Source organism: Miniopterus schreibersii (genome assembly GCF_964146895.1).
Source record: "Miniopterus schreibersii genome assembly, chromosome: 4".
Taxonomy (NCBI): Eukaryota; Metazoa; Chordata; class Mammalia; order Chiroptera; family Miniopteridae; genus Miniopterus; species Miniopterus schreibersii.
This window is the reverse complement of record NC_138105.1, coordinates 66,822,807-66,847,671: the sequence shown is the minus strand read 5'-3', so window position 1 is coordinate 66,847,671 and position 24,865 is coordinate 66,822,807. Positions and strand designations below refer to the sequence as shown.

General features: G+C 48.2%; 2 protein-coding genes across 7 annotated transcripts in view; one reads left to right on the top strand and one right to left on the bottom strand.

The window, feature by feature from the left end:
• The window catches only part of UHRF1 (ubiquitin like with PHD and ring finger domains 1), a 38,208-nt gene extending 27,480 nt beyond the window's left edge, over nt 1-10,728 (bottom strand). For 2 of the 6 annotated variants that reach the window (XM_081135961.1, XM_081135963.1), the window contains exons 1-2: nt 10,643-10,728; nt 3,920-4,086 (exon numbers count right to left, since the gene is read on the bottom strand). In XM_081135961.1, the coding sequence (XP_080992087.1) occupies nt 3,920-4,072 (153 nt within the window). In that variant the 5' untranslated portion in view covers nt 4,073-4,086; nt 10,643-10,728. Of the gene's footprint in view, nt 1-3,919; nt 4,087-4,693; nt 4,785-5,347; nt 5,512-10,642 lie in introns of those variants that run through there. The other 4 variants (XM_081135959.1, XM_081135962.1, XM_081135960.1 and 1 more) reach the window with 4 other exon arrangements.
• ARRDC5 (arrestin domain containing 5) lies at nt 9,094-18,859 on the top strand (the record flags this gene model as incomplete). The annotated part of the gene is made up of 3 exons (XM_081135449.1): nt 9,094-9,346; nt 10,592-10,797; nt 18,332-18,859. The coding sequence occupies 3 exons, from the start codon at nt 9,094-9,096 to the stop codon at nt 18,857-18,859; spliced, it is 987 nt and encodes a 328-aa protein (XP_080991575.1).
• Between the last annotated feature and the right edge of the window lie 6,006 nt (nt 18,860-24,865).

The window sequence follows — 24,865 nt, the reverse complement described above, 5'->3', positions numbered from 1 at the left end:
AGAGAGACACATAGATTGGCTGCCTCCCTTACATGCCCTAACAGGGAACAGGGATCAAACCTGCAACCCAGGTACATGCTCTTGACCAGGAATCAAACCAGTGACCCTCTGGTGTGCAGGTTGACAGTCTAAACACTGAGTGATGCAGGCCAGGGCCTAATTTCTAATTTCTAATACAACAAAAACCGATGGACCTAATCCCCATCATCAGAAGCTCTTTGGGGTCCTCAATCACTTTGGAGAGTGGAAAGGGAGACTGAGACCAAACAGTCTGAGCACCCCTGCCCTGGAAAAATTCCTGCAGCAAAGTGCCCCGGGGGACCTGTTCTAGCACATTCCACAGCAGTTGAGTTCCCTGAGAGTACAACCTAGCTGCACCAGAGTGGAGCCTGGATCAAAGTACAGGGTGATTGGCACCCTACAGCCAGCATGACAGTTCTGTCAAGCACTTGACTTTTGTAAACAAAATGTATTGTGACTCCTATTGAAACATGTTCATTCATTTATATACTGTCTATGGCTGCTTTCCTGCTCTAGTGGTGGAGGTGAGCAGCCCCCAGAGAAGCAAATGTTTACTATCAGTCTCTTTAGAGACAGGGTCTGCTGACCCTTGGCTCAGAGGGTATATTCTACAGTTGGGAGCTCTCCAGGGGAAAAAGGGACCCTCCCTCATGCAGCCTAAAGGACAGGTCTCTGCAGGAGGACTGTCCTATTTGCTGCCTGACTCTGCCCTTTGGGAAGATAGGCAGCATTCTGAAAAGGCCAAAACAGCAGGGACATTTGGTGGGTCACTGTGACATGAGTGACCCTTGAAAGGCCATTCCCAGGATACCATTTCAATTGATCTTTCAAACTGACCTAAACAGAGCCTTTGAGCCCAACAAGGTCAATTTAGCTGTTCTCCTAAATTATCTACATAATTAGTAGTTCTCTATTGGGGGTGATTCTGTTCCCCAGAGGATACTTGGTGATGCTGGGGACATTCATGGCTGTCACAACTAAGGGTGCCCCTGGCACTGAGTGGGTGGGGCCAGGGATGTTGCTCAATACCCCACAGTGCCCAGGTTGGCCCCCCCACAGGTAATGACCGGGTCCCCATATCAGGAGTGCCCAGGGGGACAGATGCTAAGCTGATTTATTGCACCTTTATCGTAAGCCAAGCACGGGGCTCATTCCTTCACGTCCATTACCTCACTGAATTCCTACCATGCCACAATGTGAACAGAAAGAGTAGCCCCATTTGAACTGAGAGAGTCAATGGCACCAAGCTACTTGGCCAGGGGACTAGGGAAGATTATATAACTAGAAAAGTATTGTACCTGAGCCTGTTCAAGGCTTTGCCACAAATGACAGCGATTGTTATTTCTATGGGCAGCCAATAAACAGGCGCCAGATGCCTCTCCCCTTGCCCAGGCTGGGCCTGCCCCTGAAGTCCCTTCCCCCCATGCTCCCTGTATTTCCGCCAATCAAGCAGCATAACCGCCAACCCATTCAGCCTAAATAAGCTGCCACAAAACCCTCCCATATCCTGAAGACTCAGCTATGTTCTGCTTTATGGTCTCAGTCAACCTCACTGCAGAACTTGGACTGCTATGCCGTATTTCTTTAAAAAGGGGTGGGGGGAGAGTGTGTAGACTCTCTAGAACATTCTGGAAAAACAACAGCTCTCTTATACCCACTGGAAATTGCACTGCTTTCTATCACTACTAGTCTGGTCTGTTTGCAGACTTTACTTGCTTCAAGCTGCTGCTTGTGTGCTTTTGTCACCCACCCTCCTGTCAATGTCCACACCTCCTAGTGACCAGGCCAGTTCCTGGCCAGGCAACCTTGGGGAAATTGCATCAGGCTCTGAGGCCTGGCTTCCTTACCCGGAAGACAGAAACAACTACACGTTCGTTCCCTCACAAAGCCGCCGAGTGGGGCACAGGGAAGGAGAATGGGCAGCTTCTGGTAACTATAAAAGCTGTACTGTGAAAAGGCAGTATTTAGAGCCCTGTATCTCATCGCCAACAGCCTTAAAATTAAAAGCACTATTGACATGTCTAACGCACTTTGGTGTTGCTGTAATTATCATGCTTTGTAATTTACACAGATGTTATGAGACTTTTGAATGGACCAAATATTATGTGATGAATAAAGGGAGACAGGGGTTTGGTTATGTGGGTGTAGACATTTGTCAGAACTCCAAATGGTCTGCTTAAGATGTGTCTTGATATATACAAATATTACCTAAAAAGACAAGAACCACAAACAAATAGTGAACTCTAGTTAATGACAGGCATGCTGAGTGTTTAGGGGTAATATGAACTAGAGTCTGCAGCTTACTTTGAAATGCATTCCAAAAAATAAGAAAAATTAGTGGACAGATAGAACAAGACAGAAAGCTGCGTGATAAAGTGACACACAAGATATCAGTGGTAAAATCTAGGGGTAGGTATTTATGTGTTCATGGTTCTTTCAACTTTTCTGCATGTTTGCAATGTAAAAATTAAAATGAACAGTGTTTGGCACACAACAGGCAAACAAAATTACGCACTTTCTTGAACTTGAGAGGACTCGATCCAACCTGCTTTTGAACTACACCATGAACTGCTTAGCAGGCACATGCAAGAGGTTTTCAGAAACTCTGTGAAAGGACCTCTGCTGAACAGACTGAGTGGCAAATCATAATCAGTGCGGATGCCACAAAAATGATCCACCCTTGGAAGAGGTGGGAGACAGCAGCCCAGCGGAGCTCCACTCACAGCCCTGCCTTTTCTCAACACGCACATGACTGCACAGTTAAATCCCCAAGTTTGCAGGATCGGCTTTCCCTCCCCAGCCAGGGCGGGTTAACTCAGATTCTTAAGACATTCAAGTCACCATATCTCTCACAGGAAGGAGGCTAAAGGTCTCCCAGTGAGCTGCAAGCCCAAGAAATTAATCATCAGGTCTCATTTCAAGTAAGCACACAGGATCCTCCCAACCCCCCAAAATCATGCCCAAGCGCAGAGTGTTTATTTTTCAATCTAGACACCAGATGGCGGCAGGATCCAGTTCAAAATGCGACAACAACAAAGTCCGGCACCCGGCCTAACTGAAGACACTTAATCCTGTACAATCTCTATACCACTGTCCCTACAGTCCACCCAAATCCAGACGGTCCCACCAGACGGGACCAGTACTTTGTTATACCATCTTCACCCACTCAGGGAAATCTCATTCACAGTACATTCCACCATCCCCCCAAGGGCAACTACAAAATTGGAAACCTCACCCAGTGCCACTGGCGAAAGCGTCCCAATTTCGGGCAGCCACTAAAACAAGGGTGGCCATTTTAAATGCTACAAGGAGCTGAAGACAGAGTGCAAAGGAGGCAGAGGAGCAAGGCCACAGACCACGGCACCAGCCCCTGCTCACAGGCAGCCCCAGCAAGAGCAGGCCCAGAGTGGCAGAAATTCCTGATTTGCAAGCATCATCTCCCACCTCTGAGTAAGCTGATCCAAATTTCTAGAAAACACACCCTGTGGGGTCAAACTCTAAATAGGTGCAGGCCGTGGGCCACCAGTGTATGTTTCAAAGAACTGGTCCCTTCTGTCCTAGTGTTTAACAAATAATTATTCTAGGCTCTTCTTGAAATTCGTCAGCTCTCAGTCAGCTTTCTTTTCCTAGAAATTATTTTGAGAAGCTTCAAAAACAATAAAATAAAGAGGGAGTTTAAGAGTCCAAATGCTACAGATTCGAGTGCCAGCTGCCTGCCCAGTGTGTCAATCTGTGAGTTGAGCCTTTGTTCCTGGCTCAGGCATTTGAGTTTTCTGTGGAGACATGAAGCGGGACCGGATGAGGGGGGAGACTGAATGTGCTGGTGGCGGAGGAGCAAAGCCTGGACGAGACAAGAACAAAGGTGCTGGGCGGCGGGCAGCCTGCAGGGCGGGTTTACCTGCTTGCCCCTGTAGAAAAGCCTCTGTAGGCCTGGCTCCACGTGGAACAACTCCTGGATCTTCTTCCTCAGCTCTTCCACCTTGGTCAGCCTGGAAAGCGAGTCCACTGAGTGGGTCACCTTCCCATCCATGGTTCGAACCTGGATCCACATGGTGCCTGTTGGTGCTGAGGGCAGAGAGTGGATCCTTCCGTCAGTTCTACCGCTGCCACCACCAGGCAGTACCATCCTTGGGTCATCCTTGCTTTGTCCAGTCTGTGGGCACCCAGAAACTCCCTGAACGCCTTCCCAGCCCCCTAGTCCCCACAGACTGCCAGAGCTAACCCAGGGCCTGGCAGAGTAAATTAAGAAATTAATGCATAAATGACTAACACCCGTGTACGGCTTAGGAGGAAGGGTTAATTAGGGGAAGGCAAACGGCACCTTGGACCACTCAGTCCAACCCACACTCCCCCTTCAGAGGAAAAGGACACTAACGTTAAGAGGAAGGGCACAGCAAAACGGTGAGGGATCGAGTTTGCTCATTCATTCATTCATTCATTCATTCAATCCCTGAATTAATACTGACGCAAGAGGGAAACCCAAAAGTCCGACGCACGTAGGAACTTCAGAAGTCCCTGGGAACTCACTAAGTGCAAAGGGGGAAGAACCCCACCGGAGACACGCGACCCCCGTCGCCCCCTCCCCGCGCGCGCGCGACTCGGCCGTCCCAGTGGTGGCCATGGCAACCGGCCGCCCCGTCCCGGCCACCCCGCAGTGCGCTGCGCGTCTCACCTCAGTCCCACAGCGGCTACGCGCGCCGGCTCCCGTTTCCCGGACCCCGACTCACGTCCTGGAGCCCCTCTTATCCTCCCTCCCGCGTGAGTGGGCCAAGCCAGCGAGCCCACGCCCACCCCCACCCCCGGGACCGATAGAGGGGCCCCTCGCGCCAGGTCCCGCCCCCTCACTTGATCCGCCTCGTTCATTCGCTCCGCCGCGCCAGGCCGCCCCGCCCCGCTCGCTCCCCATTGGCCCAGACGTGCCCGGGGAACTAAGGGCGCGCGAAATCGGGCTCCGGCGCGACAATTGAATCGCGGGGCGCCCCGCGCGCAGGCGCGGAGCCTGACACGCTCCCCCGCGGCTCTCCCGCCCTCCCCCACCCAGCCGGCGCGACCCCCGCGGAGCTCTGGGGATGTTCCGCCCGCCCGAGCCCAAGTCCGGAATTCCGAAGGCGACTGCCTAGGGCGGGCGGGGCTAGGGGCAGAGCCCGAGACCGCGTGCAGGGCCGGCCCGGCGCGGGGCACGCGGGCACTGGAGCTGACCGCGCGTCTCTGGCCGCTCCTGAAAGTTTTGCAAAGTCTCAGCGCCCAGTGCGCTGGGTTTTCCTCCCCTACCCCCCCCCCCACACACACCGGTCCGGCTGGTGCCCAAATCCGCCCGGCCTCTCACCTCTCCGGCCGCCTGGACCACTCGCCTGCCTGCGCGCCTGGCCCGCCTGAGGATGGCGATAGAGCCGCGTGCGTGCGACCCGGATCGCCCAGCCTGCCAACACTGCCCGCCGCGCTGCCAGCTGCTCTGATCTTTTTCCCGCGAAAACTCGGCTTTGGGAGTTGCGGGACCGCGGGAGGCCACGCCGGGGGCGGGCGCCTGCGTGGCGATTGGCCGCCGCAGTGGCGCCAAGCAAGAAAGGGGGTGGGGGGCGCCCCCGCCTCAGTCCACCCCCCCTCCCAGCGGGCCACGGCCCCGCCCCGTCCTGCGCGCTCTGCTGGGTGTGCCCAGCGTACAACACGGCAACGGGGCCCAGTCGTGGGACCTGGGTCCCCCCACCATGCGTGCCCTTCCGGAGCTCTACGGACCCCCCCAGAATAGAGACCAACTGATCTACTAAGTCTGTTCCTGCAGCTCCCCCCCCCCCCCGCCCAGAGCACGCATTGATCAGTAGGGCAAGGAAGGCTGCAATCAATGCCTAAACACTGCAGGAAAATGTGGGGGGGCCTCCAGGAGACCTCCGGCATCCTGATGGCCAGCCTTATCGCCCCCAGTCCCACTTCTTAGCGTCGGAGCCCGCCAGCACTCCCACTCTACCCACCCGTGGTACTTGTTTGCTGGTTCCCCCCCCCCCCCGCCTCATTTTCCCGCTTTTTCCTAGCTGTCCAGGCGGGAAAGGCAGCCCTGCCCCCTCTGCCCTGCCTGCTCTGCTCAGGCCAGTCTTGGCGGGCACCCATGCTGGGCACCTACAAAGCGTCTGGACAGAGAGATCAGAGCTAGGGGCCCACCAAGTGGGCAAGGCTGACCCTGTGGGTGGTCTCCAGGAGGGTAAATTCTTATCTGAGGAGACAGGCAAGTAATGAATAAATGAAGCAAAATGTTTCAGAATGAAGCAACAGCTGGAGAGTGACCAGTGGCCATGTGGGGGTGGGGAGAGAGAATATTCTAGTTGAGATGGAGAGGTGGGCCTCTCTTGGAACATGATATTTGATCTGAGATCCGAGAGGAGAAACCAAGGACAGATGGGTCCAGGAAGGGAGGGCAAGCTCAGAGGCGGGAAAAGGCCGAGAGGTGTAGGAGGAGCAGCAAGGAGGCCAATGTAGCTGGACAGACAAAGCAGACGGTTAGGAGGGGATGAGGTCAGAGGGGTGTCAGATAAGACCTCACAGGCCACCAGGAGGACTTTGATCTTTCTCTTGGGAGCAGCAAGTAGCATGGGAGGACTGTGAGTAGAAAAATGACGTGTTACCATTTATGTTTTTACAAGGTTTCTCTGACACTGTGTAGAGTAGGTTCCATCTTGGCACTGGCTCACCTGCTTTGATTTTCCCAGTGTTGACAGAATCATGCCTCGCCAAAGATGTCCACATCCTAATCTCTGGAGTTTGTGAATAGGATACCTTCCATGGTAAAAGGGACTTTGCAGATGAGATTAAATGAAAGCTCTTGAGATGGGGAAATATCCTAGATTATCTAAGCTGGCCCAATATCATCACAAGGATCCTAATAAGTGGAAAGAGAGAAGAGAGGGTTAGAGTCAGAGAAGGAGATATGACAACAGAAGTGGTGGTTGGAATAAGATCAATAGGCAAGGAAGATGGGAAGCCTCTAGAACCTAGAAAAGGCAAGGGACATTTTCTCCTACACCCCTAAAACACCTGTCAACATCTTGATTTTAGCCCCTTAAAACCCATTTTAGACTTACCTCCAAAACTGTAAGAGAATTAAGTTGTGTTGTTTCAAATCACTAAATTTGGGGTCATTTGTTATAGCAGCCATAGGAAACTAATACACTCCAATACACAAAGTCCAGATGCTGCTAACTTTTTCCAGCCTCAGGACTCTGTATTACCAAATGCATTTCTGAGTGCTCAGCCATCAGCCACATAAAGATCATGTCACAGGTGTGAGCAGGTATCAAGCAGGTCTATTGGAGCTGTGACGCAAATGAGACCTTCCAAATTGCGAACACCTGCTGCAGGAACCTGGTCTGTTCCTGCTGAGAACATATCATCTACTATGCCTGCTGTTGCAAAAACTCAGCATGGCCCAATGGGTAATACATTCTTTGTGTACCTTTGGTGAAGGGCACAGCCCACGCCAGACACCTCTTTCTGCAGTGAAAACCAAAAAGAGGTGTCTGGCTTTCACTGCAGAAAAGCCACGAGGACTAGTGACACATGGCCCCATTTCTCTAGTCATTTCGAGACAGTGGGTTTGCTTGGGTTAATTAACAAACATGAATAAGACACTATGCCAAGTACCCTGGCCAGGTGGCTCAGTTGGTTAGAGTGTTTTCTGGATGAGCCAAGGTTGCAGGTTCCATCTCTGGTCAAGGCACATAAGAAGTCAACCAATGAATGCGTAGATGGGTGGAGCAACAAATTGATGTTTCTTTTTCTCTCTTCCTCTCTCTAAAATCAATTTTTTAAAAAAAGTGAGAGAGAGAGAGCCCTAGCCAGTTTTGCGCAGTGGTTAGAGCATCAGCCTGCAGACTGAAGGGTCGCTGGTTTGATTCTGGTCAAGGGTTTCTCTCTCTGTCTCTCCTGCTCCCTTCCATTCTCTCTAAAAAAATCAATGGAAAAAATATCCTCAGATGAGGATTAATAAAACAAAACAAAACAATACTATGCCAAGAATCTCCAAAAGACACAAACCCTTCAGGGAGACAAGATGTTGATATCCACAAAAGACACAACATAAATTAAAACAAGATACAGCAAAAATGATGAATGAGGCCTGCCAGAGTCTGGAGAATGGACACTTTCTAGTGCCTCTTCTGTGTTAGTGTCACTCCCACTTAGGCACTGGCCCATCTGCCAATCAGACACCAGGAATAACCACTAGGTTGCAAAAGACCTGTTTCCCTTTTGCAAAATGATATGCTCTTCAAGGTCAGTAAAACATTCAACAAAATTTTATTGACCTCCATTGTCGGAATCAGGCCCTGGATCCAGCAGAGATTGGTGAACACAAAGCTTACTTGGACAAAGTCCCGCCCTAGAGGCACTTCTCCCAATGGGGGAGACACAGGCATAAAGAGAAATGTCAGTTGTGCAGGGAGATGGTTCTTCATGACTGTGTCCATGTGTAGGTGGACCACACAGTGCCCTGAGAAGCTTCAGTTCACATCAGATTTCATGTCCTGGTCACATTTTTAATTTTTTCCTAACAGACTGATATGAATATAACACCATTAAAATGAAAATGATTGTGTGTACACAAAAACAATGAATCCTGAGAGGCACACATACCACATTTGGGGGCCATCTGATGGGGCAGAAAACATCTCTGGGCTCATTCTATTGTGCCTCTCCATCTGTACATGGAGCTCATAACACCTACCTCAGCAGAGTGGTTGGATGAATTCTTCCCACCCAAGGCCTCTAAACCCCTGGCATGACGACAGGTGTTCCCTATGTGGCAGGAATGTTGGCGTCTTATGGTTGTTTTTGTTTGCTTGTTATTTTCTAGGAAAAGGTGGCCAGGCCACCATGTCACAAACCAGTGAGGACTCTGGGATTCCCAAGCTGCTGCCCCCTCCCAAGCAACAACCTTGCCTCCCCTCCTCCTGGTTATTGGGGATCCCTTCCCAGAACCCTGGCTGGATGATGTCACAGACAGGTGACCTCACTGAGGCCAAGGAATCCGGCATCTCAGTGGCATGGAGGAGAGGGGAGGATGTTTCTCTACCAGCCCAACCCTCCATGTCTGTGGTGAAGTCAATTGAACTAGTGCTGCCCAAGGATGCGGTCTACCTGGCCGGCTCCTGCATAAAAGGGCAGGTAGTTCTAAACCTGAACAGCACCCTGGTGGACCCCGTTGTGAAGGTGGAGCTTGTGGGAAGGGGTTACGTGGAGTGGAACGAAGAAACTGGGGCATCCCGTGATTATAGCAGAGATGTTATTTGCAACAACAAGGCCGACTATGTACACAAGTCAAAGACGTTCCCAGTGAAGGGTAAGGACAAGGCCAGCAGCCAACCCTAACCATAATAGGAACCTAGGTCTGGAAGGTAAAGACATCTGTAGTTATCAACAAATCCCCGAGATATCAGAAATGGGCAAAGATACGATTCTTCCCTAGCAAGAAATCCATGTAAAACAATGATCATCAGATACACGGAAATAAGATATAAGGAGCTAGTCTTGGAGGTCTTTCCAAAGAGGTGACAACAAGGGCACAAATATGAGTGATAGGAGGGACACTAGCCATGCAGGTATCTGGGGGAGGAATAGCAAGATGCCAGATCTTAATATTCAGCAATCATGTAGTCTCTCTGTGTCCCAGTTAAGCCATCAGGAAAATGGAAATAACAAGTCCTGCCTCATGAGATTTCTTTGAGGGCTTAATGATTTAATGGTTTAGATAGTGCAGGGCATACAGTAAGTGCTTGATAAGTGTTAATTCTTTCAACCAAAACACTCCCCTGCCCAGCACCACCCCAGCATTAGGCACCACCCCTCCTTCCCCATTTCCAAGAGTCCGCCTTTCCCCTCAAAGCATCAGCTTCAAGCCCGCAATAGGTTCATTCATTTATTTCACAACATTTAATGAGCACCTACTGTATACAACACTGTGCCAGGTGCTGGGGATACAGCAGTGAAGAAAACTGATATGGTCCCTGGTGTCACTGGGTTGCCCTCAGGCAGGAAAAACACAATCATAAGAGGTTTTTGGAGAAATGCAAAAAAAAAATAAGTTCACAGAAATGGGGGCAGTGTGAGTTTCTCCTTGGTCCTCAGTCACCACTCAGTCAATCAACAAATATTAAGCACCTACTGTATGCTGTGCTTACAGTGCACTGAAGACTGAGCTCCATGAGGGCAAGGAGATTTGGCTGTCTTGCTGCAAACGCAGCCTTAAAGAGCCTCAGGATGTGTTTGTTGAATGAATGTGTGACTGAATCATGGGGACCAGTTTCTCAGGCCCAAGGCAGAACTGAGCAAGTCCCTGTCAGTATTTTGGAGTGACCACACCAGCCTTGTCACCCACTGGGGGCATCCCCTTCCAGCCCAGCTGAGGCCTAGGCCTAATACTTATGGGCCATTCAGGTCCCTAAACACACATAGCTCGGCCTAGCTCAGGGACAGACAGACCAGGTCCCGAACAACCGCTCCACCAAAACAATAACTAAAGAGGAAAACAAAATGAAAACAAAAAGCTTCTAGAATCTTCTGATGGGTCGGTGTGTTTTGCTTTCAGATAATTGGTTAAGTGCAGGCAGCCACACCTTTGATTTCCATTTCAACTTACCTCCCAGGCTTCCTTCTACCTTCACCAGCAAAATTGGCCATGTCTTCTACTTCATGCAAGCCTCCTGCATGGGCCGGGAGCACATTCTAGGAAAGAAGAGAATGTACTTGTTGGTTCAAGGGACTTCTGACTTCCACAGAGAAAACCCACTGCAGGTAGTAATGGGGAAGGAGCAGTGGTGGGGCTTGTCCTCAAAACTCCAGGGAGGCAGGGGGCATGTGTGTGAGCAAAGGACAGAGAAGGCCCTGGCAGGGAAGAAGGGAAAGGTGTTGGAGGCTCCCCAGGTCCAATGAGTTCACAAGTGTGAATCAGAAACCAGGGCAGTAACTAAGCCAGTGGACTCAACCTGGGTGATTCTGGCCTGCCCCACCGGGGAACACTGGGCAATGTCTGGGGACATCTGTCATTGTCACAACTGGGTATGCTCCTGGCTTTGGCGGGTGGAGGCCGGGGATACAGCTCATCACCCTACATGCCCAGGACGGGCCCCCACAGAGAACTATCAGGCCCCAATATCCTTGACCTTGCAGTAAGTCAAGACTGAGCTGAGGTCCCCTTGTCACCCCCTGGATGAGAGAGAGGCTTGGACACTCAGTGACTCTCCTCAGGCTTTGAGCACTCAGACAAAGCAGATGGTGTCTCCCACCCTCCCCCCAAGAAGCAATGGAAGGGGGTAGCCTCCATCCCAGGGGAAGGAAGGTCATGTCGCATCAGTCTGCCTGAGCAGAGGAGGTTTTCTGGATGGCTTCTGGAGGCCCTGGTACAGAGGTGGAAGTTGGGCGGGTGGAGGAACGTTGGCCACAGTCACTTCACCTTCCTGGGGACTCATTTGCTATCTGTGTGGTGGCTGAGAGGGCTGGCATTTTCGTTTTTTGAGGCCCAGATTAAAATCTCAAATCCCCCACCTACCTGCTGTGTGACCCTCTAGAAGTGATCTTGCCTCTCTGTTCCTCCATGTCCTCATCTGGGCTTAGAGATAGTGCTTGCCTCCTAGGTTGAGGAGGGAGCAATGAGTGGACTTAGTGCAAGTAAGTCTGGGGCTTCACAGAGTGCCTGGCGAGGGGCAGTAAATCTTGTCGCTGTTGCCACCACCTGTATTGTTATCTGTGTAACAAGGGTTATTTCTAGCTTGGCCAACCTCATGGAATGGTCTACGGGGCTGCCCGGAGAGGTAGATGCTTAGAGGGTGGATCAGCCCTGAGATGAGCAGATCTGAGCTCAAGGCCTGCTTGGCTCCCTGCTCCCTGTGTGACCTTGAGCAGACTATGTCCCTTCTCTGGGCCTCCCTTCAGAAGTAGTCTGGAGTGCAGCGGGCACACGGCAGGGGTTAGGGGCAAAACACTGACTGAGTTAGACCCCACTTTATATCTCCACTGCCAGACTCTTCATTAGCCAGATGGCCTTGGGCAATTAAGAGCACCTTGCAGAGCTTAGATTGTCCTGATCCGTATAATGGGGATAATTAACAATAATAACAATAATACTAAAACACTTCCCTCAGTGGGTGCCTATGAGGACTGCTAAGCACCAAGCACAATGTCTACACATAGGAGGTACCCAGGAAGTGGGAAGAGCTAAAATCACTATCACAGCAACAAAGTGAGTTATCACAGATAAGTTTTGAGAGTATGAAAATTCTGTTTTCTTTCCAACTACCCAGTACTGTTTTAACCAGACTGGTCAGAGGAGGCCTCTTGGAGGAGGTGGCATTTTAGTAAAGAATTGAAAGAGGAGAGGGGGAAAGCCATGGGGGTAGAGTGTTTTAGGCAGAGGACACAACATATACAAAGGTCCTGAGGCAGGATAGAGTGTATGGGGCAGGGAGAGGGCAGGAGCTGGGGGGCCAGGGAAGAGGCTCAAGTTCAAGTAGAGGCAGAATTTTTTTTTTTTAATCCTCACTTGAGGATGTTTTTGTCATTGCTTTTCAGAGAGAGTGAAAGTGGGGGTGGGGGGAGAAAGAGAGAGAGAAACACTGATGTGAGAGAAACACATCAATTGGTTGCCTCTTGCATGAACCCCGAATGGGGCTGAGCCCGCAACCAAGGTATGTACGCGCCCTTGGCCGGAATCGAACCTGGGACCCTTCAGTCTGAGGGCTGACACTCCAACCACTGAGTCAAACCAGCTAGGGCTAGAGGCAGAGTCTTAACCCCCAACAGTCTGTCCTCAGAGCAGACCGTCAAAGTCAGGCGATGACCCTCCTCCACCCATAGCTCTCCAGGGCTCCTACCTTCCTTGGGGTAAAAGCCCAAGTCCTCCACATGGTCCTACATGACCTGCCCCCATCTCCTCTGTGCCCTCACCTCTTCCCTCTCTCCTCCTTGCTCACTCTGCTCCAGCCACATGGGCTTCCTCCCTGTTCCTCCAACACATAAGGAACAGTCCTGCCCCAGGGCCTTTGCACAAGTTGTTCCCTCTGTTTGGAACACTATAATGTGACTTTCCTATCCTTCTGATCTTTGCTCAGAAGCCATGTCTTCACTAACCTGCATTGCTGATAGCCAAATAAACTGCCACAAGCCCATGCGGTGCAATTTAGCCACATCTATCCATATTAAAACGAACATGCACTTTGCCCCAGCCATTCCCCTTCTAGAAATTTCTCCTACTGATAGTCTTTCGCATGTGCGACATGACTTCCCACAGCACTGTTTATAGTGGCAAAAAATTGGAAAGTCTAATGTTTGTTGCTAAGGGAATTGTTTTAATAGGAGTATTAAAAAAACAAAACAAAAAAAAACCACCCCACAATAGTGAGAGAGAGTGACAGAGACAGAAAGAGGCAGCCCAGCCCCCCTTGTCAGGATCTCCAAGTCACTGGGTTGAATGAATACAAAGCAAAGTTCAGAATAGCAGGTCTAGCCTGGTACAGTTGGTGGTGAAAACAAATTACTTCCTTGCAGGTGTAACTAACATCTCTGGAAGGAGAGCAGAGCAACTGGCAACAGATGCTGCCTCCTGGGAGGGGGCAGGGGAGCTGGGAGCAAAGAGCAAAGAAACTTTTCCCTTTCCACTTTTTGTTTTTAACAGCTTTATTGAGATATAATTCACATACCTTAGAATTCACCCTCTTAAAGCTTACACAGAGTTATGAAACCATCACCACAGTAGATTTTAGAACATTTCATCACCCCCAAAAGAAATCTTGCATCCCTTAGCTGCCACACCCAATCTCCCTTTGCCTCCACTCTCTGTCTCTGTGTATGTGCCTGGTCTGGGCATTTCACGTGCATGGAATCACACACTGTGTGGCCTTTTGTGTCTGGCTGCTCTCACTGAGCATCAAGGTCCATCTGCGTTGTAGTGAGTGTCAGAGCCTCACTCCTTTTTATGGTTAAATCAGTGCATGCATGGGCCACACTTTGTGTATCCGTTCACCCATTGATGGACACTTGGGTTGCTTCCTTGGTTATTGTGAATCATGCTGCTGTGAACATTCAAGTGCAAGTTTTTGTGTGGGCATGTGTCTGTTTTCCTTTCTCTTGGGTGGATTCCTGGAGTGGAATTGCTGGGACAGGTGGTAACTCTGTTTCACCTTTTGAGGAACTGCCTGTTTTCCACAGCCACAGCACCATTTTACCTTGCTGCCAGCAACACAAAGGGTTCCAATTTCTCCACATCCCCTCCACTCTTATTTATTTATTTTTTTTAAATATATCTTTATTGATTTCAGAGAGAGGAAGGGAGACGGAGAGAGAGAGAGAGAGAGAGAAACATCAATGATGAGAGTACCGCTTCTGATGGCCGTGTCCAACAGCAATGATGGACATGCACCACTATGTCCATCTCCTCAACCAGAGCAGGACTTCCCTGCTATGGGTTTTCCCTAAACTTGACACCAAGTAGATACAAATAAAAACCAGTTGAATGAACGAAGCCCCCCAAAGTTTCATACGTGCTGAAGGAATACAGGTTTCAAAAACCTCTCAGGTCCAAGAACGCTAGTGTTGGCTTTGCATTGGAAATGTTACCGGGAATCAGGGCCGGTTGCCCCACCGGGCCTGTCAGGCGTGGAGGTCTCCTGAACCACAGTTGGTACCTCTTGACCCCTCCTTCAGGACCAGGGCAGAACTGCCAACTTGGCCATGAGTTAGAGCAGAGAGTTCCTTAATGCTGCAGGGTCCTAACGCATGCAACGGAATTTCGAATAACAGTAGAAGGATTTAGAACCTAAGCACCCCGCACTGAGCCTTTCGAGAGGACAGGAAGCACGGGAAGGCTAAAGAGAAACTGGGGCCGCAGGGACGGGGCAGGAGATGCGGGCCAAAGGGGTCAGGGGTCGCCCGAGGTCTCCAAAAGGAAACACGGTGGCCCTGGAGCAGTGCTTTTCAAACTTCACTCAGATCATGACCCATAAGTGGGTTACAAAATCAATTTAGCAGGTTGCAAGCATATTTCTGCAAAATGAAAGGCTAGGAAAGACCAAAATAGAAAATGTCAATTGTGTGGGTTGCAAACATTTATGTTTATATAAATTTATAAAAATTATATATATATGGAGAAAGAACAGAGAATAAAATAAGTAGAATAGAAAATATTTTTAACAATCAGTTTGGTGGGTTGCAATCAACTTGAAGTGAAAGAACAGAGTTTTCCAGAAAAAATTTAACTTGGTAAGTTACAACCAGCTAATTTTTATAAATTTTTTATTTTATATAAAACAAAATAATAGAATAGAGTAAGTAGACTTGAAATAACAAAAATAAATTCTGAGGGTTGCAACCAACAGTTTTTAAATGAATAGAATAAATAGAATAAAGTAGAACAGGAAATATCTGCAGGCAAGTAACAAGGATAAACAGAATTTCATAAAACTTGTTTCTCTTTCACAGGTCTAGGTGGAGATGTACATACTAGGTTTCTATTTTTTGCCGCAATGTTAAAATCTATGTTTTAACTGTGAATTGTGGTTTTTAAAAAAAGGATAAGCCGGGCCAGCATGGCTCAGTTGTTGAGCGTGGACCCATGAACCTGGGAGTCGTGGTTCAATTCTGGATCAGGGCACATACCCAGGTTTCAGGCTTGATCCTCAGTAGGGGGCATGCAGGAGGCAGCCGATCAATGATTCTCATCATTGATGTTTCTCTCTCTCTCCCCACCCCCCATTCTCCTCTCTGAAATCAATAAAAACATATTTTTTTAAAAAAGGAATAGCCCTAGCCAAATGGCTTAGTGGTTAGAGTGTCAGCCCTCGGACTGATGGGTCCTGGGTTCTATTCCCATCAAGGGCACATACCTCTGTTGCAGGCTCAATTCTTGGCTCGGTTGGGGCGCTTGCATAAGGCAACCAATTGATGTGTCTCCCTCACATCAATGTTTCTCTCCCCCCCACCTTGCTCCCTTCCACTCTCTCTGAAAAGCAATGGGAAAAAATATCCTGGGGTAAGGATTACCAAAAAAAAGGAATAATATATGGTAAATACTGTATGTGGCTTGCAAAGCCTAAACTATAATTATTATTGGTTCCTTTACAGAAAAAGTTTGCCAACTCATACCCTAGAGAAACTTGTGGGTGTAAGCCCAAGAAAATTGTCTTCAGGCTGCTCCTTTAGCACTTTTGTGATGTCAAACACATGGAAATAAATGTCCACTATGGGGGATGGATAAATTATTTTGCAACACATTCAATTGCATTCGTGAAGACAAAGAACCTTCAGAATGACAGGCACGAACGTGAATGCATTTCAAACACAGAATATTGAGCTAAAAAAAGCAAGTTGCTGGGAGACATATGCAGTTTGACTTATTGAAAACATTAAAATATGTAGAACAATAATGTATACTTATGTTGCAAATAGATGTATTCCTAAATAATATAAAATTCTATGAGAACCACAAATGCCAAATTCAGATCATAGCTGCCTGTGCAGAGAAGAGGGAGCAGTGAGGTAAAGCCCACAGAACCCACAAAATTTCAGTCTAATTGATGCTGCTTTATTTCTCAAACTTATTGGAAGATACATTTTAGGTTTTTATATTATTCTTTACACGCTTTTTTCCTAAAACATATCTTGTTTATAAACATGTGCAGGTACCAGAAAGTGATTACTGCCCTGGCCAGAGTGGCTCGGTTGGTTAGTGTGTCATCCCGGAGTACACCAAAAGGTGGTGGGTTCCATCCCCAGTCAGGGTGTGTGAAGGAGGCAACAGATCGATGTTTCTTTCTCACATTGATGTTTCTCTCTCTCCCTTCCTCTCTCTAAAAATCAATTTTTAAAAAACTTTTAAAAAGAAAGTGATTACTATAAAATTCAAGATAGTTGCATTTGGGGGGCTGAGTGGGTGGCTGGGCATATATGAAGGACTTTGGGGGGAAACTGGCAAATTTCTACTTCTTGACTTGGGTGGCTATTACAGAGTATTGGCCTTATAATAATTCACAAAGTTATACATTTGCTTTGTGGGGTTTTCTGTATCTGAATTGTATTTTTAAGTAATTTTTTAGTTTTTAAAAAATGAATAGATTTAATAACCCCCAAATTCAGGGTAATGGTTACCTCCAGGAAGGGAGCAGATGATGGCATTGGGAAGAGGTCCATGGGGGCTTCAACTAGATTGCTGATGTTTTATATATTTTTATTTTAAATTGTGGCAACAATACATAACATAAAATTTGCCATCTTAACCATTTTAAGCATACAGTTCAGTAGTGTTTACATTCACATGGTTGTGCAATACTGATGTTTTATTTCTTAAGTGAACAGAGCTCTGAAGCAAATTGTGAGAAGTCCTACCTGCTAATAAAACAGAAACAGCAGTGCTGTGCCAATAAATGGTTAACAACCTGCTCTGGTGCAAGACAGCTCTAATGTGCAATGTTTGCCAATTTCTATGGTGTAAATACTCCCATCATGGTCAGTTTCAAGTTACCAACCTCATGTCACTAATGGGAAGTTGGAGGGGAGTTTGCAAGTATTTGTTATACTATTCTCCCCCCCACCCCCATGCTTAAAGGGAATAAGCTCACAGGCGAATTCTAAGCCCACCCACATTACATCAAATCTTTTAAATATTAGCCACAAAAAAAAAAAAAAAGTTTCTCAAGCCACACATTAAATATAATGTATATGTGACTTTGTTTGCAACCCAGCAGCTGACTAGTTGATATAAGGGCTGCATTTTGAAGCATTTATTTTCATTTTAATTTAATTTTTATTTTTTTAAATATAGCTTATTGATTTCAGAGAGAGGAAGGGAGAGGGAGAGGAAGAGATAGAAACATCAAGGATGAGCGAGTCGTCATTGATCGGCTGCCTCCTGCATGGCCCTGACTGGGGACAGAGTCCGCAACTCAAGCATGTGCCCTGACTGGGAATCGAACAGCGATCTCCTGGATCCTAGGTCAATGCTCAACTGCTGAGCCACAGCCAGCCAGGCTGAAGCATTTATTTTAATGGAGCTGGGGATAAAGCTAGGCTCTTATGGATTTCTTAGCCCTATTTTACATATAAGGAAATTGATACTCAGAATGACAAAGGGCTTTAATTAAAGGAAGCTGGGAGATGACTCCAGGCTTTTGGCTACAAAATCCCTAAGATTCCAGATTCCATCTCCATGCCTTTTACTAGGAGAATCCTAAAAGAATCAAGGCTTGGAAGAGCTAAAATAGTGGGATGTAAGGTAGGGGAGTGGATCTTGTGGCCACAATCCCTCACAGTTGTCCATTGCCCCCAACCCAACCTGTTCTAGAATCCTGTGTTTGTGGAGACTGAGAAGAAAGTCTCCTACAACTGCTGCATCCAGGGCACCATCTGTCTACAGATCCAGATGGAAAATAACACCTTCATGCCAGGGGAGAGGGTCATCTTCACCACGGAGATCAACAACCAGACCAGCAAGTGCATCAAGACTGTCATCTTTGCCCTCTACACCCACGTGCAGTATGAGGGCTTCACACCCAGGGCGGAGCGGCGGTCACGGGTGGACAGCAGGGAGCTGCTCCGGCAGGAGGCCAACACCCAAATCACACCCTTCAACACCACCAAGATCGTTAGTATCTTCAACCTCCCTCAGGTGTTGTCTGTGAGCAGCGACATGCAGGATGGTGATATCATGAGCACCCAATACGAGCTGGTCAGCACCGTCCACCTGCCCTGGTCCCTGACCAGCGTGAAGGCCAAGGTTCCCATTATCATCACCAGCACCCCCCTGGACTCAGACAGCTGCACGCTGCAGGATGAGGAAGCGTTACCCGTGAGCGAGGATTACCAGAATTAAGTGCCCAAACTTCTAAATATTAAAAGCTTTATCACTCTACCAGCAGCCCTTTCTTTGTCTTGCACAGATAGCCTTCAGATGAGTCTGGGTGTGGGGAGCACATTACCTAAACCTCCCAAGCTCCAGCCACTTGGGTATCCATTTCTCCCATTCCCAGAAAGTTCACCACCAGGAGGGAACAAAGGGAACTGACAAGCCTTCCAGGACCCCAACTCCAGACCCATCTCCTCACTGGGGTCTTCTGGTGCCCAAACCAGGGTTCCTCGGCCAGGGGTGGTTCTGTCTTCCAGGGGACACTGGGTGATGACTTAGGGGAGGGGGCGCTCCTGGCACTAACCGAGTGGTGGGGGCTCAGGGATGCTGCTCAACACCCCATACTGTCCAGGGAGGCCCCAACCTAGAGACTGACCCATAACCAAATGTCAGTGATGCTGAGGGGGGAGACCCTGGGCTGGAGCAATTCAGGTGGGCAGGTGATTGTTGAGTCTCAGGATTGCATTTGCAGGCCTTTAACCCATATCAGCTCCTCCCCCTCATCCACTCACAGACCTCCTGGGGCTCCCCCCACCATCTGAAGTCCTCCCAGCAAAGGGCAAGCATATCTGCTATGTTCAATTCATCATCAAGACATAGGGGCTCCTTCTCCTAAATCTATCCAGAATCCTCCCATTTCTCTCCCCTGTTCTGTCTCCGCCTTGCTCCCATCAGTTCATCATCATCGCTTACCTGGACCAGTGTAGTCACCTGCACCTGAATCTCTTGGCTCCTGTCCTTGTCTCCCTCCCTGCAAATAAAAATCTAGGATGCCCACTTAAATTTGAATTTCAAAGGGACAATAATTTTTTTTTTAGCATAAATCCGTCCCACACCATTCCTGGGAGATAGCTTTGCTTAAAAAACTTCATTCAGCCCTGGCCGGTGTGGCTCAATGGTTAGAGTGTTGGCCCACACACCAAAGGGTCAAAGGTTGGATTCCCAGTCAAGAGCATGTACCTGGGTTGCAGGTTAGATCCCTGCCCCAGTCTGGACACATGCAGGAGGCAACTGATCGATGTGTCTCTCTCACATCTATATTTCTCTCTCTCCCCCTCCCTCCCTTCCACTCTCTCTAAAAATCAATGGAAAAAATGTCCTCAGGTAAGGATTAACAGAACAAAAAAACTTCATTGTTTCATTCATTGTTTCTCTGATATTCCAGTTTAACTGGGCAGCCTGGATTTTATCTGGTAATCTTACTCCCCAAACAACTAGAAGACTCCCCACTCAAATCAGACCTCCTCGCCCCTTGACTTAAAATCTCCATCAGGTCCTCATAGCACTCACCTTGGCCCACAAGGCCCTGCATAGTCAGGAATAGAGGAATGGACCAGAGTGTGTCGTCTTGGGCTGATGACTCTAAAATATTTCTCCAGGTATCCACAGGCTACAAAATACCTGCACTTACTTCACCCATGACGCAGGCAAGAGGCATATACAGCCCCCCCCCCTTGGCATCCTGGAAGATTCCAGAAGAGGAAGTGGGTAGTTCCAACTGAGCCACTGTTTTAAATAAAAAATTTGGGGGGGGACGACAGAGTGAATAGGATGCACAGGCTTAATTATTTTTTAACTTTTGGGGGTGTCGAGGGAGAGGCCCCTCACTTATAACTACATTCTTAGGATATCTGAAAAAAGCTAGTTGGGGTGGGGGTGGGTCCTGGCTCCCTGGAGCAGGTTGCTGCTGGGCCAGGGTGATGATGTACCCCTGCTGGCTTGGGTATGTGATCTTCCCTTTGCAGAGGCCAAAAAGATCCACCCCTGGGGTGGTATCATCTGGCTGACCCGCTTCCCAGAAACTCACAAAAAAGCTTTTTTGGGGGGAAGGGGAGACATGGGGATGGTCTTACTTGGCCTAATGTCCTCAGCCCCAGCCTGAGCATCCTTGAGGCTCTGGAGGCCAAGTCTGAGCCATCCCCACATCCCTAGAACTAAGTCCAGAAGGGCTGTGTTCTTCAAAGCTGCAGATGTCCAGTCCCCTTCCTGCATCTAATCCTGACCACATCCACTGCAAAGAACCGTGTCTAACTGCTCTGCGCCTGGGGGAAGTTAAGGTGAGGGGAACCACCACAGAGTCCTTCTCGGGGCCCCAGCACCACCCCAACCCCCAAGTACTTGTAGAACGAAATACAGTTGCCCCCTGAACAGCACCAGTTTGGACTACGTGGGTCAACTGACAAAAATCTGTGTATAAGCGGACCCTCAAAATTCAAACCCCGCTGTTCAAGGGTCAACTGCATAACAGCAGCGTTGAGGACTCATCTTGGGGGCTGGGAAGCAGCAATTCAGGCACACCAGGAGGAGGTCATAAGTCAGCTGGTGAATGTCCCCTGCAGGCCAGGTGTTGTCAATGAGGAGGCCTCAGATTTTGTTCCGGGTTGTTTCACCTCACTATCCTATCCCTACTTCCTTCTGCTTTATAGCAAGTGATTTCTCCTCTCTGGGTCTCAGTTTCTCCATCTATTAAATGGAGAGAACAATAGTATTCGCCACTAGGGTTTGGAGGACCTTGTCACCTCACTGTCTTTGTCTTCTTCTATTGTCTTAGGATAAGAATCCTAAGGAAAAATCCCAATCCTACGGAAAAGAGGTGAGAGTGATACAATAAACACTTGATCTTCCCCCCTCAATTCTCCAGCAATATCGGCCAATTTTGCTCTTTACCTCTTCCTCTCTCCCCCAAACTGCTTTGAAGTAAGTTGCAGCATCACAGGACGTCACTGCTGGGCCTTGTGCTCCAGCCCACACGCTAAGATCGAGAAGCTTCTCCTAGAAAACCACAGCGCCATTATCACTCTCTGGGCTTTACACAGGGCAACGCGGCCATCTCAGACATGTGCTCCGTATTCCAATCGCCCGCTGTCCCACATATCTTTATTATTGTAATAAAATATATGTAACATAAAATTTACCATCTTAACCATTTTTGAAATGTTTTTTATTGATTTCAGAGAGAGGAAGGGAGAGGGAGAGAGAGAGAAACATCAATGATGAGAGAGTCATTGATCGGCTGCCTCCTGCACGTCCCCAACTGGGGACCCAGCCCTCAGACCGGGGCATGTGCCCTGACCGGGAATCAAACTGCGATCTCCTGGATCCTAGGTGAATGCTCAACTGCTGAGCCACGACCGGCCGGGCCATCTTAACCTTTTTAAGTACACCGTTCAGTGGCATTCAGCAATATTCACATTGTTGTACAATCATCGTCACCATCCATCCCCAGAACTTTCTCACCCTCCCCAACTGAAACTCCGTTCCCATTAAACGCTCACTCGCCATCCCCCTCCCCAGCCCCTGGCTCCTGCCATCTACCTCCTGTCTCTATGGACCTGGCTCCTCTAGGGACCTCCTGTGAGTGCAGTCACACAGTACTTGTCCTTTCGTGTCTGGCTTACTTCACCGAGCATAAAGTCCTCAAGGTTCATCCACGTTGTAGCATGGGTCAGAATTTCTTCCTTTTAAGGCTGAATAGTATTCCAGTGCGTAGATGGGGACCACATTGTGTCTATCCACTCACCCAATGATAGACATTTAAGTTGTTTCCATCTTTTGGTGCTTGTGAATAATGCTGCCCTGAACATGAGTGTACAAATAAATATTTTTTGAGACCCTTCTTTCAATTCTTTTATGTATGTACCCAGAGTGAAATGCTGGATCATGTGGTAATTCTATTTAATTCTTTGAGGAACTGGTATACCATTTGCTACAGCAACTGTATAATTTTACATTCTCACCAAATATATCGTTTATAGTTGGGAATTTGGGGGGGGAGGGGAGTGGCAAGGAGGTAGAGACAAATCCAGGCTCCAATGGGGATCACACATTGCTTTTTTTTTTTTTTTGGTCACATTTCTTTTGTCTCCTTTTTCATCTAGAACATTCCCCTTGCCTTGCTTGTATTGTCCTGTAGAATCACCCACAATCTGGTGTTTCTTCCTGATTAGATTCAGGCTGAGATTTCAGAAGTGATTCTGTGTCCTCCTCAGTGCATGACACCAGGAGGCACATGATGCTGCTTTGTTAGCTCACTAGTGATGTGAACCTTAATCACTTGGTTCCAGTGGTGTCAACCAGATCTCCCCATTGCAGGTTCCTTTTTGCCTTTATAATTATTATTTTTTTTTATCCTCACCCGAGGATATTTTTTCCATTGCTTTTTCAGAGAGAGTGGAAGAGAGAGAGAGAAGTATTGATGTGAGAGACACATCAATTGGTTGCCTCCCACACGCCCCAACCGTGGCCGGGGATTGAGCCTGCAACTGAGGTACATGCCCTCGGCCGGAATCAAACCTGGGACCCTTTAGTCTGAGGGCCAACGCTCTAACCACTGAGAAAACTGGCTAGGGCTTGCCTTTACAATTAATAAGCAATCTGTGGGAAGGATATTTCAAGCCTGTGACCACCTTGTCTCTTACGACCTGTCACCCAGTACGTTTTGCCTCCATGGGTGCCCCTTGCCTGAATCAGTTAGTTCACTGGTGGTTGCAAAACAATGATTTTTCTAATCTGAAAGATTCCTTCTATATCTGCTACCTGAATTGTTCTGCAAATAGGAGCTTTCCCTATGCCATTCCCACCCCACTATCACCCCTGCGACCTCTCTAGTCTCTCTCCAGCATTCCTTAGAGCTGACCATACCCTTTTTCCTCAAACATCCTCTTCCCATGGCTTCCCTGATGGCACATCCTTCTCATTCTCCCACATCTCAGTTTTGGATTTTTGGCTTCTGCTTTATTTCAAAGCCACAGGGTCAGTGCTTCCTCTTCCAGGAAGCCTTCCAGCCACGACAAGCAGAGCCTCCCTGCTTCCCATTCTAGGTCCTGAAATACATATGACCTTCAAGGTTTACTTCCGCAGACATCCATATTCCACTGTTTGCTCAACATTTTGAACTCTAGAAATGGTAGGCCAAGGGCACTGAACTTGGTTTATGAAGAAATGGAGTGTTTTTCTTTGTTGATGGGATAGAGAGTAAGGATTTCAGAAAATAGGTTTGAAAATCACTCCATTGACCCTGTGGATAGAATAGGGTTGAGAAAGAACATGGGAGTAGAAATATATTCAGGAAGTTGCTAGGTCTGAATAATAACAGAAATAATTAGGACAATAATACTGTGGCACAGACAGGTTGGACCTCTGTCAAGTTGTTTCCCCCTGGGCACATGGCTAGACTACATTTCCCAGAATCCCTTGCAGTTGGGAGAGGCCATGTGACTAACTTGGCCAATGGGATGTAAGAGGAAGTGATATACCTTCCAATCAGATCCATTAAAAACTTTCCACAGGTGTCTTGTTCTTTCTTTCCCCTTTTGCCAGCTGTTTGGAGAGGACTGGAGGAGAGCTGCCCAGGAAACTTGATCTGCACTTGATTGTCACATATGACAAGAAATAAAACTTTATTGAGTAAACAACCTCCACTGAAATTGAGATTTGTTTATTCCAGCCATTGGTCTACCCTAGGACTTCACCACCACATGCCATTTGGGGTCATATGATCCTTTTTATGGGGAACAGTCCTGTGCATTGTAGGATACTGACTACCATCTCCTGCGTTTACCTACAAGATGCCAATAGCAATCCCCTCATCTCAGCTGTGACAACCAAAAATGTCTCCAGACATTGCCAAGTGTCCCCTGGGTGGGCAGAATCACTCCCAGTTGAGAGCATCTAATCTATTCTTATAGCTACATTTATGGAAGCCCTTGGACATTTCGGGGACACGGACTCAATGTGGCCACAGCTAAACCTGTCATCCCATCTTCCCTCATTCCTACTTCTACCTGCTTCTCCCTCAGCCCTCAGCTCTCCACTGCAATGAAGGCCCCACCTAAGGGTTATCACTGACCTTTTATTTTCCCAAGTCCTGTTTGTGTTGCTTTGTAAATAATTATTAAACCGGTCTACTTCTCTACATCTCCTCTGCCACCACCTGAATTCAGGCTACAATCAATGCATGCCTGGACCATTAAA